Source organism: Anomaloglossus baeobatrachus, chromosome 8, assembly GCF_048569485.1.
Source record: "Anomaloglossus baeobatrachus isolate aAnoBae1 chromosome 8, aAnoBae1.hap1, whole genome shotgun sequence".
NCBI classification, from domain to species: domain Eukaryota; kingdom Metazoa; phylum Chordata; class Amphibia; order Anura; family Aromobatidae; genus Anomaloglossus; species Anomaloglossus baeobatrachus.
Window position 1 is genome coordinate 191555526 of NC_134360.1, and position 13534 is coordinate 191569059.

The following is a 13534-nucleotide window of genomic DNA, read 5'->3' on the forward strand; positions in this document are numbered from 1 at the left end:
CAACGGACCTAGCAGCCAATCTAGAGACTGGCGGATCCACCTTGGGTGAGTGTGCCCAGCCCCTAACGACTTCAGGTGGAAAGGGATAACGCGTGTCAGAGTGCCTTTTAGCAAAACGCTTGTCTGCGACCGCTCTGGGCTTCTGGACAGCGTCCCTGAAGTTAGAGTGATCAAAGCACGTACGTTTGGGGAATCGAAATTGCCTCTGTCCCTGCAGCCTGCTCAGGAGGAGCAGGGGGATCTACATGAGCCGAGGGGCCCACATGTGCCCTAGGCTCCGGCTGAGCAAGCGTGGCAAGGAGTCGAGCATTGATCACAGTGAGAGTGGGTGGATCCCGCAGGCAACATAGCCCCACAAGAGGTACAGGCTGCGAAAAAAAAGAGAATTTTGTTTACTTACCGTAAATTCTTTTTCTTATAGTTCTGTCATGGGAGACCCAGACCATGGGTGTATAGCTACTGCCTCCGGAGGACACACAAAGTTACTACACTCAAAACGTGTAGCTCCTCCCTCCTAGCATATACACCCCCTGCTAGCCAGTCCTAGCCAGTTTAGTGCAAAAGCTGAAGGAGGACATCCACCCACAAGAAGAGACAGAGTAAAATCCGGAAGAACCGGAACCTCTGTCTACAACAATAACAGCCGGTGAAGACACACGGAACAAGAAACCTGCCAACAGGCAATAGGGAGGGTGCTGGGTCTCCCATGACGGAACTATAAGAAAAAGAATTTACGGTAAGTAAACAAAATTCTCTTTTTCTTTATCGTTCCTATGGGAGACCCAGACCATGGGACGTTCAAAAGCAGTCCATGGGTGGGAATAAACAGACAACTGAGAAGCAGGCAAAACCTAACTTCACAAATGGGCGACAGACGCCTGAAAGATGCGTCTGCCGAAGCCCGCGTCTGCCAAAGCATGAGCATGCCTTGGATAGAGCTTCGAAAAAGTATGCAGATTAATTCGAGCTGCAGTCTGACAGACCTACTGAGCCGTAGCCTGGAGCTTGAAAGCTCAAAAGGCACCGACAGGTCTGATCAAATGTGCTCTGATCCCCGGCGGGGAAGGCACTTGAGTACACTTGTCAGGCCTCGGGAATGGCCGACTTAAGCCAACGAACCAGGGTCGGCTTAGATGCCGAGAGACCGCTACGCTGACTAGCAGTCAGCACCCGAGAGAGGTGCACTGCCTAATAACGGCGGTGCAAAACACATAGATCCGGAGCGCCCGCACCAGATCCAGGATATGCAACGCTTCCTCAAGCGATGAACAGGAGCCGGACAAAAGGAAGGCAGGAAATTTGCCCCGGAAAAGGTGGAAGCAGTAACCACCTCAGGGAAAAAAAGTCCGGAGTTGGACGGAGACCACCTTGTCTTGATGCAAAAGACGAAAAAAGGGGGTGACTCCGAAAGAGTGCAGCCAGAACTCTCTGGCGGGAAATTATAGCCACTAGAAAGACTACTTTCTGTGAAAGATGAAACAAAGAAACCTCCCTAAGAGGCGCAAAGGGGGGTTTCCGGGAACCGGGAGGACCGGATTAAGGTTCCAGGGCTCCATAGGCCGCCGGAAAGGCGGAATAATGTGAGATGCGCCCTGAAAGGAGCGCACCGGAGCCAGCCGGACGATATGCCGCTGGCACATACTGACAGAGCCGAGACCTGTCCGTTAATGAGGGATAGTCCTAGCTGAAGACCGGACTGTGGACAGGAGGGTCGGCAAGGCTAAAAAGGTCAAAGGACACTTTGAAGCTCGAGTCATAGCGGAGATGACCTCAGGAAGGATACCAGAAGTCGCCAAGATCCAGGACTCAAGAGCTACGCCGTCAATCTGAGAATCCAGAAATCTGACGGAAAAAACGGACCTTTTGAGAAAAGGTCTGGACGGACCGGAAATTGCCATGGCAACCGAACGGACAGAAGGAGCAGGTCAGGGTACGAAGCCTGCCTGGGTCAGTCTGGGAATGAGAATGACCCGACGGCCCCCTTAACTGATCTTGCGCAGGACTCTGGGCAAGAGGTAGAGACGAAGCTGGGACCAAACATGAACCAGCGTGTCTACCGCAAAACTTGAGGATTGTGGACCACGGTTGGACAGCTGAAATAGTCCGCCTCGCAGTTTTCACATCTAGGATGTGGGCTGCGGATACGGTGGACTAGGAGTCCCTTGTCCACTGAAGAATGATAAGCCGCCAAGATTGCCAGGCGGCTGAGTGTCCCGCACTGGAAGTTGATGTAGGAAAACGCTGTCACGTTGTCCGACTGGACTCGAATGTGCCTAGCCGCCAACAGATGGTGAAGGCTTAGAGAGCTAGAAATACAGCTCTGATTTCCAGCACATTGATCCAGAGGGCTGATTCGGACAGAGTCCAACGCCCTGCGCTCCACGGTGGAGATATACTGCTCCCAAGGCGGAAAGACCAGCATCCTGGTGAGGATCACCCGGGACGGGGCCAGGAATCCCTGAGACAGAGTGGCCGAAATCACCACCGCAACGAGCCTCTGGACAGTGGCGAAGCCACCACTCCGTGGAAGGAGGGAGGTCGCGTGTACAGCGGAAAAACTCCAGTCTCAGAGGACGCAGGAGAAACTGGGCAAGGAATCGCTTTCCTGGACGCCACCGTCTGACCAGCACCTTATTTGGTGTCTGATAGAACGACGTCGACCGCCAGAGGAGGGACTACTGATCGACCAAGAGCAGTTTCACAAGTGCCGACAGAGTCTCGAATTGCGTCCTTGAGAACCTTTGGGTCGAAGTCAGAGTGGACTTGGACAGAATGACAAGCCACCCGAATAGGTAAGAGTGGCGAGAGTAAGCGAAGTACTCTGCTAAGAGTCCGCACTGGATGAAGCCCCGAGAAGAAGGCCGTCCAGGGCAAACGATCACTGCCAATCTCTAGGGGTGCAGGACCCTAATCACAGCAGCCCTAATGAGAATACTCGAGGGGCCGTGGCTAACCCTAAAGGAAGAGCCACGAATTGGACCACTCCGATGGCAAAACGTAGTCAACGCTGGTGTGAAACTGCGATTGACCCCTGTCGAAAGGCATCTCTGATGCCGATGGCTGCTAGGGAATCTCCTTGGGTTCTTGATTGATCCGGTGAAAAACACACGGAACAAGACCGAGACTCCATGTGAAAACGCCACACCTGACCATGCTTGAAAGCTAAAGATCCAGGTCGGAAGGCACCGCCCTCTTCGGGGACTAGAAATAGATTTAAGCAAAAATCTCAGAACCGTTCCCAGTCGGGAACCGGTACAATTACTCCATTGGCCTGCAAGAAATGCTACGGCCTGTGAGAAGGCGGCGGCCTTGGAGCCGGGAGGAGTTGAAAGAAAAAAATCTGTTTGGCGGGTGGACAGAATTCCACCCTGTAGCCATGGGAGATATAATCCCGCCCCCACTGAACGGAGACGTGGTAGAACCATACGTCACCAAGTGGAGAGAGCCTGCCACCGACCAAGGAGGTGGTTGGCGTGGCTAGATAGCTCGGAGGAAGCTGACTCCGTGGTAGCAACTCCTGCGGCCTTCTGAAGACGCAGCTGCAAGCCATTTGGTGCTATGAACCAAAACCGAGCTAGATGACGATCAGATGGAGGAACGGAAACCACCAAAACCTCAACTGATTCCTGTCCTGGACAGGTTCCCTGGTTTAGGTTTGTGGCAAGGAAGAACTCTCCCCACCAAGGGCTTCCTGAATTTCATCCAGTTGGTTCCGAAGAGACTGGTCCCACCACAGGGGAGCCCAGCAAGGAACCCCTAAAGAGGCATCTGCTTTCCATTTCCGAAGCCACAGGAGCCTGCGGATAGCGAGGAAAGTAGCCAAGACCACCGCCGTGCGGTGTCCTGCATGGCATATCTGGCATAGGATGAAAAGACTGAAGTCTGGAAGTTCAGGCAACCGTCTTGGGCATAGAGTCCCTGTGAGGGAATGCATCTCCTCCAGACAAGCAGAGAAGGTACAAAAGAACCGCACTGCTGTAAAGCTGAGGAAAACGAAGCTGCTGCCGCCCCAATACCGACTTGGCCCAAAGGACAACCGGGCGGACCGCAAAACCTTAAGTGAGGAGCTATCAGCCACTGACATAACGGTCCGGGCTGAGCCACCTGAGGTGAATGAGCCCACTTCTTGACCACCATTGGTGGACAGGGGAAACACATTCCTCAGAATCACGCTTCATGGGAAGCGACTGTCAGAGCGGACCCTGGGCTTGGTCACAGGGTCCTGAAAACTGGAGTGGTTAAGGAACACACTTTGTGTTCTCCTAGGTAAGGTAACTCCGGCGGATTGGGGTCCAGTACAAAATTAATGTACCGTGGGATCCTTATAGAGGTGCTGTCAGCCCGTGATACAACTATCCGGGCTGAAAGTCTGGACACCGGAGGGGCCACGTTTGGCGAATGAGTACACTCCTTGACCACCTCTGATGGGAGGGGGAAACAGGCAGCAGAACCCCGCTTTGGGGTCTGCAGGACAGGCTGTGAGCTTGGACGCAGCAGGGTGAAAACTGGAGTGGTTAAGGGACACTCCTCGTCCTGTTAAAGGTATACTGATGCCTTTCTGCCAGTGGGGAATACTCCACTGATACAGGTGGATGGACACAATCCAATCATTCGCCTCTGCGTCACGGACGGACGGATCAATACATAAAGTAGCGTCCGAGCCCCTGGTAGAGACATCCTCCTCGTCCAGTGAGTCAGCTCGTAATCGGAGCTGCGGGACGGGGAAGGACAGGGGACCCTGCGTCTCCCTGTCAGGAGGACGGGATCTGAGCCCAGAAGGAGGGTCGTTTGTGAGCTTTATTGAGCGAGCTGAAGCAGAAAACGCCCTGAGAAGGGAGCTGCATGCTCAGCAGATGCCGGGACAGCCGACTCCTGGAAATAGGATTCCCTCAGGGGTCAGCCACCGAAACCGGAGCAGATGGAGGGGCCACTAATGAGCCTCCAAGCTGAGGGGCCACAGTGGTTATGAGCTCGGTACAGCCGTACGAGACTACTTGCAGTGAATAATAAAAACAGCCTGCAGCCCTGCTCTGTGAGACATGCTGCAGAGGTGGGGGCTCTGTCAAGACTGGCCACCAGCATATATAAACAGATAAAACAAGCAGCTGCACAACCGGAGGTTGTGGCTGCCAATCGTTCAAAACGACATGTCTGTGCCCCCTGGTCCCTCAGCCCAGGTCCCCACTTGTCACACTGTGGAATCTCTGTGCCCATGCAGGCACAGAGAACGCTGAGAACATGGCGACCGGAGCGAGGAGAGGGGGCGGGGCCTACTCTGAGAGCGGCAAAAGGATTCTGTCAGTGAGGTAGCCAGGGGAGGGAATCTTTCCTCAATGAGGAGTGTCCCTTCGCTTGTGCTGCGCAGCCGCTGGGCGGAGCTACACTGCCTCTCTGCATGACTGACATGCAGAGACAGTGGAAACCGAAACTAGGCCCCAGGCGAAGCCGGGGCCTAGAGTAAAACATGCGGCCGACGTGCAGGCACCATCGGCGCGGTTCTCCAGTGAAAACTGGAGAACCGGCCGGAAATGTTAACACCAAACATAAAACACATTCCCCCAATAAATAAACATAAGAGTACCTTGAAGGTGCAGGGCCCGGTCCCTGGGGATGAAAACGCTCCGGTCCAGCAGGTTCCACCAGGGGCTGCGGATGGAGCACGGTCTCAGCAGGTGAATGACCGGTGAGGCTCCCACTTCTCCCAGAGCCGCATAAGGGATGGTGAAAGAGACGGCATGTGGCTCCAGCCTTTGTACCCGCAATGGGTACCTCAACCTTAACAACACCGCCGACATAGTGGGGTGAGAAGGGAGCATGCCGGGGACCCCATAGGGGGACCTCTTTTCTTCCATTCGTCATACTATGTATGAGAAATCTTTTTTTTTTTTTTATGAGTGGATGTGTTCCTCCTTCCACACAAAGCATAAAACTGAGGAGCCCGTGATCCACGGGAGGATGTATAGGCAGAGGGGAGGGGTTACACTTTTTTAAAAGTGTAATACTTTGTGTGGCCTCCGGAGGCAGAAGCTATACACCCAATTGTCTGGGTCTCCCAATGGAGCGACAAAGAAAGGTGGATTTACAAAATACTAACAAAATAATAAAATGTATATTTACATTTTTAGAAGCAAAACAGTAACAATGACTTGACAAAAATCTACATAACTAATCATATGCTAAATAGTTGCAAGTCAAATTTATCTATGAGATAGCCAAGATGATTATCTATAAAACTAAAGGTCCAGTCACACTAAGCAACTTACCAGCGATCCCAACAACGATAGGGATCGCTGGTAAGTTGCTAGGAGGTTGCTGGTGAGCTGTCACACTGCGACGCTCCAGCGATCCCACCAGCAACCTGACCTGGCAGGGATCGCTGGAGCGTGGCTACACGAGTTGCTGGTGAGCTCACCAGCAACCAGTGACCAGCCCCCAGTCTCCTAGTTACAGCACACATCAGGTTAATTAACCCGATGTGTGCTGCAGCTAAATGTGCACAGAGCAGGGAGCAGCGCACAATGCTTAGCGCTGGCTCCTTGCTCTCCTAGTTACAGCACACATCGGGTTAATTGCCTGATGTGTGCTGCAGCTAAATGTGCACAGAGCAGGGAGCAGCGCACACTGCTTAGTGCTGGCTCCTTGCTCTCCTAGTTACAGCACACATCGGGTTAATTACCTGATGTGTGCTGCAGCTACATGTGCACAGAGCTGGAGCCGGCAGCACAGGCAGTGAGAGCGGAGGAGGCTGGTATCAAAGGTAAATATCGGGTAACCAAGGACAGGGCTTCTTGGTTACCCGATGTTTACATTAGTTACCAGCCTCAGCAGAAGCTGGCTCCCTGCTCACTGCACATTAGTTGTTGCTGTCTCGCTGTCACACACAGCGATCTGTGCTTCACAGCAGGACAGCAACAACTAAAAAATGGCCCAGGACATTCAGCAACAACCAACGACCTCACAGCAGGGGCCAGGTTGTTGCTGGATGTCACACACAGCAACATCGCTAGCAACGTCACAAAAGTTGTTCGTTACCAGCGATGTTGCTAGCGATGTTGCTTAGTGTGACGGGGCCTTAAGGTAGACTCAGGCTCAAAGCTGTAGTAGATGGCGAGATAAGGAGACAAAGTCAAAGAGTCAAAGATTCAAAATATTGTTAACTTTTTGGTCGCCAGTGTATGTTAGCAACAATAGATTGAAGAACGCAGAACAGGTAAGCTTTAAAGAGAACCTGACATCAACAGAATCCCTATTTACCTGCAAATATAGGGTTAATAGCGATAAAATAATATGTAGCTGGAGAACTTGAAGTGTGCCTACATAAAGGAAATTAATGTTTAATCATGGTGTAAAGGCTCTTTCTGAGTCACCCGGGTGGTGCAGATTAGTGGTCACCATTCAGTATACTATGAGCACCACTTTAATCACGCCCTGGCACTTTGATTGACAGCTCCCTCTACACACACATGCTGCAGGCTAGTTACAGCTGTGCTCTCAATATACTCAGCCATGACCACTCCCCTGCAACACCCGGATGACTCAGAGAGAGACTTTACACTGTTATTAAAACATCATTTTCTCTGTGTAGCAGTACTTCGAGTCAGCTGGCTACACAGAGTTTTAAGGCTGTTTACCTGTAGATTGATATTATACCTGAAGTTAAATAGTGCTTCTGGTTTGTGTTCACTTGGTTCTTCCCCGTACCTAGCATGACAGTCCTTGGTCGTGAAGGGGTCCGTATTAAACACAAACTCACACATATTTTACCTGATGACTGACTCTTTCCTAATTCATTTTGAAGATCTTGACTGTGTGGAATATCGTCAATGCACGGAGGTGATGCATGAAGCCAATCTTTTATGCCTTCTTTATCCAAACTGTTAATATAATAAAAACAAACAAGTAAAATTGTTTTTATCAACCAAAACGCATTATTAGAAAGACTGCCTTGCTGTATCAACTTCTGCCCATATGTCCTATTAGGGACGCCATAAAGAAATGTCCCCTATTTATGAGTCTCCTTTATATGCCAGAATGGAGAGTCTTTTTGTAAGGGCTCATGTCCACTTGCGATTTTCATGTGTGAGTGCGATCTGATAAAACATTGGATTGCACTCGCACCAGTGTTAATCAATGAGGTAGTGTCTTCTTGCTTTTTTTCTCTATGGCACAAATCGTGCTCTCGGTGCAATCGCAGCATGCTACGTTATGCAATGAGCCTCGGCTCACGCACCCCCATACAAGCCTATGGGAGTGTGTGAAACATTGCACTGCACTCGCATGTTATGTGACTGCAGTGCGGTGCACGCAGAGACAGACAGCGGAGGAAATGGGAAGAAAATGTTCCCTCCATCTTCTCCGCTCCTGTGATGCGATCGTAAGATCGCATCACAGTCGCATGACCCTCAGCTGACACCCGCAGCAGAGGGTTATTAGCATATAGTTTCCGATGCTCTCGCATCGGAAGCGGTACGCAAGTGGACATGAGTCCTAAGAGTGTTTCCCATTGTTGCAGACTGGTTGAATGTATGCATTGTTAGCATGTTTTCACATTAAATAAATGGGTGGTATGTACAATTGAGCCATCCACGTACTGCATAAGTGCAACTTCTATTCTTAACAGCTTCAGGACAAACCATTGACTTCAACATTCAACAATGCTGCTCCTACTTCGCAGTGAAGTTCTAAAATATCACTGCATAGAGAAAGCAGAGATGCTTTATTACAGTCTGTGCATTATCAATTGCTGTATACAGAGATAGACGTAGCACACACGGCGGGTAAAATGGAGCAAGTGGAATGCAGTAAAAAAATCGCATTCCACTCGGACACATGTTACTCTAAGTGGCAGATACCATGAGCGATTTTTTTTCTCAGCCCTAATTGGATCGAGAAAACAATTGCAGCATGTTGCGTGTGGAATCCGATTAGTTTTTACTCGTACCCATACAAGTTTATGGGTGCGAGAGAAACATCGCATTGCACTCGCATTACACCGGTGTAACGCGAGTGCAGTGCGAGAATCGTATCAGCTGACAGCGGAGGAGATGGGGAGCTTACTACCTCCCTCTCCTTCACAGCGCCCCCTTCCTCTGCGGCTGTGCTGTGATCACAGGATTGCATCACAGTGGCTTGATACTCGCATAATACTCGGCTTACACTCCAGCAGAGAGGGAGCCGAGTGTTATGCGATTGACTCTCAATAAAGTCTGTGTGTCCCCAGCCTTAAGGAAGCGCTATGTATGCAGTAATAGGTCACATCACCCTGGTCATGTGATCGTTGAGTATAGTAAGTGTTGTTGCGACACAGCTCTGCCATACAGACACGAGGCTGCATTTCCCTTTAACTGGGGCTAATATACCAGGCTCAGTTACAAGGGAAATAAGGTGAACAAATATTTAAATATTGAAATGCCTCCCTCTAAAGTTCTTTTATGACCTTATGAGGGACACAATGTGTAAAATAAAAATAAAAAATACCAGGTCAAAAAGATAAGTTAAAAATAATAAAAATGCCACTGTCAAGCAAAACTGCTGTTAGCCCTATCCTTGTAAAAAAAAAAAAATGTGTACAATGTATACCGATATTTGTTACAGAATGGGGAACAAATTTTTAAATGTATTTTAGTAATTCTTTGTGGTCATAAAAATAAAAAAAATGGGAAAACAGACACTTAATTACTTTGTTTTCCTACCTATGTTGCCAGATGTCAGGAAAAATAAATGAATATCAAACAGTTACATAAAAATAAAGCTCTATGTATCACAAATAAAGACACAAAAATGACTTGATTATCCTTTGAAAGAGAAAACTTATTTACTGCCCTTTGAATTGCATGTACAAAATATTCCCCAAAAAGGTTGAACTGGTTAAATGGGTTTTCCAGGAAAAATACAAACTTGTGAGAGAGAGTGTAATATTTTCATCATGTGCTGTCCACTTTCTCTTCTACTTTCCCTCAACATAACACTAAGAGAAGCGGTAGAGAAAGAGGTCGGCATGTGACCACAAATATGCAAAACTAATATGAGTGATTGTGCAACAAATCACTGGAATTGTTAAACAGAGTGGGATTCTTACACATAGTAAGGATTTCCAAAGTTACAATCCTCAACAAATTTTGTACTTTGCCCTAAAAAACTTATTTACGGTAAACGGAACCTGTCACGTGTAAAAAAAGCTATTAACCTGTAGATAGGGGATTAATCTGTAGGTTAAAGGGAATCTGTCAGGTCCAATATGCACCCAGTACCACAAGCAGTTCTGGGAGCATATTGCTAATCCCTGCCTAACTGTCCCTGTATCTAGTAGCATAGATAAAGAGATCTTTAGAAAAAGTATCTCTAAAGATCTTATATCATATGCTAATGAGTGAGGGGACTAGTCCCCTGGGCGTTAGTTCCCCTAGCTAGTCGGCTCCATTAGCATGTTAGTAAGTCCCTATGGGCGTACCATTATGCTAATGAATGTGCAGTGTCAGAGGATGATCTCACTCACATCTCGGCTGCCATTGCATTTGACTCCTGGACTTCAGCTCAGTGCGCATGATCCCGGACTTTTGGTTATGCGCACTACATGAGTTTGAAGCTGTGACGCGTACACTTGGCTTCATAGTGTGCATGACCAAAACTCCGGGGTCATGCGCACTGAGCCGAAATCCCGTGTCAAGAGGCATGGCAGCGGAGAGGTGAGTGAGATCTTCCTCTGACGCTGCACATTCATTAACATGTTAGCACAACCACAGGGGGGTACTAACATGCTAATGGAGCCGACTAGCCAGGGGAAATCACGCCCAGGGGACTAGTCCCTGGCCTCATTAGTATACGATTTAAAGTCTTTAGAAATACTTTTCTAAGGGTACCGTCACACTTTAGCGACGCTCCAGTGATCCCACCAGCGATCTGACCTGGTCAGGATTGCTGGTGCATCGTTACATGGTTGCTGGTGAGCTGTCAATCAGGCAGATCTCACCAGCGACCAGCCCCCAGCGACGCGTGGAAGCGACGCTGCGCTTGGTAACTGAGGTAAATATCGGGTAACCAAGCAAAGCACTTCGCTTGGTTACCCGATATTTACCTTGGTTACCAGCACACACCGCTTAGCGCTGGCTCCCTGTACTCCTAGCCAGAGTACACATTGGGTTAATAAGCAAACCGCTTTCCTTATTTACACGATGTGCACTCTGGCTACGTGTGCAGGGAGCAGGGAGACGGCACTGGCAGCCTGAGAGCGGCGGACGCTAGTAACCAAGGTAAATATCGGGTAACCAAGCAAAGCCCTTCGCTTGGTTACTTGATATTACAAGTATTATCTTACTTGATATTACATTGGTTACAGCTTGCCGCAGGCTGTCAGAAGCCGGCTCCCTGCACATTCAGATTGTTGCTCTCTCGCTGTCACACACAGCGATGTGTGCTTCGCAGCAGGAGAGCAACGTCCAAAAAATGAACCAGAGCAGTGTGTAACGAGCAGTGATTTCACAGCAGGGGCCAGATCGCTGCTCAGTGTCACACACAGCGAGATCGCTAATGAGGTCACTTGTGCGTCACAAAAACTGTGACTCAGCAGCGATCTCACTATGTGAGAAGTACCCCTAAAGATATCCTTATCTATGCTAGAGTATACAAGGACAGTTAGGCAGGGATTAGTAATATGCACCCAGAACTGCTCGTGGTTCTGGGTGCATATTGCACCTGACAGGTTCCCTTTAATAGCTTTTGAAATATGCCCAGCACCCACAAAATGAATTCCGCTGCCAGGAGGAAATGAACTGTAATCTTCACGGCAGCGTTCCGATTTCAGTCACGGGCGCAGCGCCAGATCAGTCACCGCTCTGTGTATAGAGAGCAGCGTCTGTAAGTGTGCCCCCCCCGCAATGACTGACAATAGGTTCTAAGGACGACCAACTGTCAGTCAGTGTGGGGTTCGCAAATTTCAGCAGCCGCTCTCCCCCTACACAGAGCAGTGACAGAACTCGTGCCGGCACCCCCCCTGTGACTGAAACCCGAACGCTGCTAAGGAAGACCTCCATTTCTGCCATGCTCCTATTAACACTAGAAGTCCCAGAGAGGGGTCATTTGACATTTCTACCATTGGAATCCTATGGAGCTCGAAGTTCCTGGGACTTCTAGTGTTAAGTCCTAAATAATAGACTGCTGGCATGAAGATAAACTACAATATTTCTGTATTGCAGTGTATTGTACCAGCAATCATAAGATCACAAGTATAATAAAGGAAGTTAAAAAAAAAAGTTAATAAACAATTTTAAAATTATTTTTTTTTTACTGTTGACAATTCTTTATTTTCTAATTCTTGTAAGAACCTGTTTAGGAAAAATTCTAAAATAATCACAAGATATTCATGAGACTTACATCTGGTGCTACAGCAACAAAGCCATTTCTTCTTTTAAAAGGGGAAAATATCACTCTTCTACTCATGAACACAAGAGTAAAAGGTCTTTGTATATAGAGAAACGGTAATATATTCTACTAATAATGAAACATGTTCTCTTGTATAGGTAGGCAATCTTTAGGAAAACAGACCAAAAAATGTGAACTAAATAATTTGAGTTAGCTTTTTTTATGATACGGTAGAAGTTTCCAAGCTGGTATTTATGATTCCTTTTCTAGTCTTGTTGAAATACCATAAAATATTGCTGGTATGTTCTGGAAACTATAGTTCTGCAACTTTCTGGACTAGGTCAGATATTAGGACTTGTTCAAATGCGTTTTTCTGGTCCGTGTGTGCTCTGACAGCACAAGGTCAAATGGAAGACAATGTGCAGAGTCCACATAGACCAAGAAAAATCACAGTATGCACTATTTTACTGACTGGAATAGTGCATGTAAAAGAAGACTGTTTTTGCAGTCGTCCATAATTCGTACAATTAAATGGAGCTACCGTAATCCCATCTGCAATTTACAGACGTGTCTGGCTCAATTATATATACAGGCATCTTAACCCAGCATTAAACAAGAAACCCATACAATACGTTCACAAAAAAAAAAGTTCTAACACAATATTTATATAGACAAACATTTCTTTACACTTTTTTTTTAGCTGGTCCATTATAAAATAAGTCTTCAAGAAAAAGATCAAACTCTTCCATGGTGTTTCTCACACTACAATAAAGAATGAGATAATTATTGCTTTTAATATACAATTTACTGATAATGAATACTGTCAATAATAGCAATAACATGGTTGGATAGAATTTTATTTGAAATTGGTGTCATTTCAATTAAACTAACACCAAAAAAGGGACGATTGCACTCTTTTTGCAATAGCACTTTTACCATTTTCGTCGACTTGTTAAAGATCACGTGCACACGTTGAATATTTGGTGAGTTTTTTACCTCCAGTATTTGTAAGCCAAAAGCAGGAGGGGGTAAAAAATGCAGAAGTGGTGCCCGTGTTTCTATTAAACTTTTACTCTGATTGTTTCATTCCTGGTTTTGGCTACAAATACTAAGGTCAACAATCCATCCAGACAAGACTAAAGAAATGGCCTATTGGAGTATAAGCAGAGATTTCACA

At 47.7% G+C, this 13534-nt stretch overlaps 1 protein-coding gene across 2 annotated transcripts in view; it reads right to left on the reverse strand.

Annotated features, from left to right (window-relative positions):
- HFM1 (helicase for meiosis 1) overlaps positions 1–13121 on the reverse strand; it is a 276350-nt gene extending 263229 nt beyond the window's left edge. For both annotated transcript variants that reach the window (XM_075321028.1, XM_075321027.1), the window contains exons 1-2: positions 13045–13121; positions 7765–7874 (exon numbers count right to left, since the gene is read on the reverse strand). In XM_075321028.1, the coding sequence (XP_075177143.1) occupies positions 7765–7874; positions 13045–13106 (172 nt within the window). In that variant the 5' untranslated portion in view covers positions 13107–13121. The remainder of the gene's footprint in view (positions 1–7764; positions 7875–13044) is intronic.
- Positions 13122–13534: the final 413 nt, after the last annotated feature.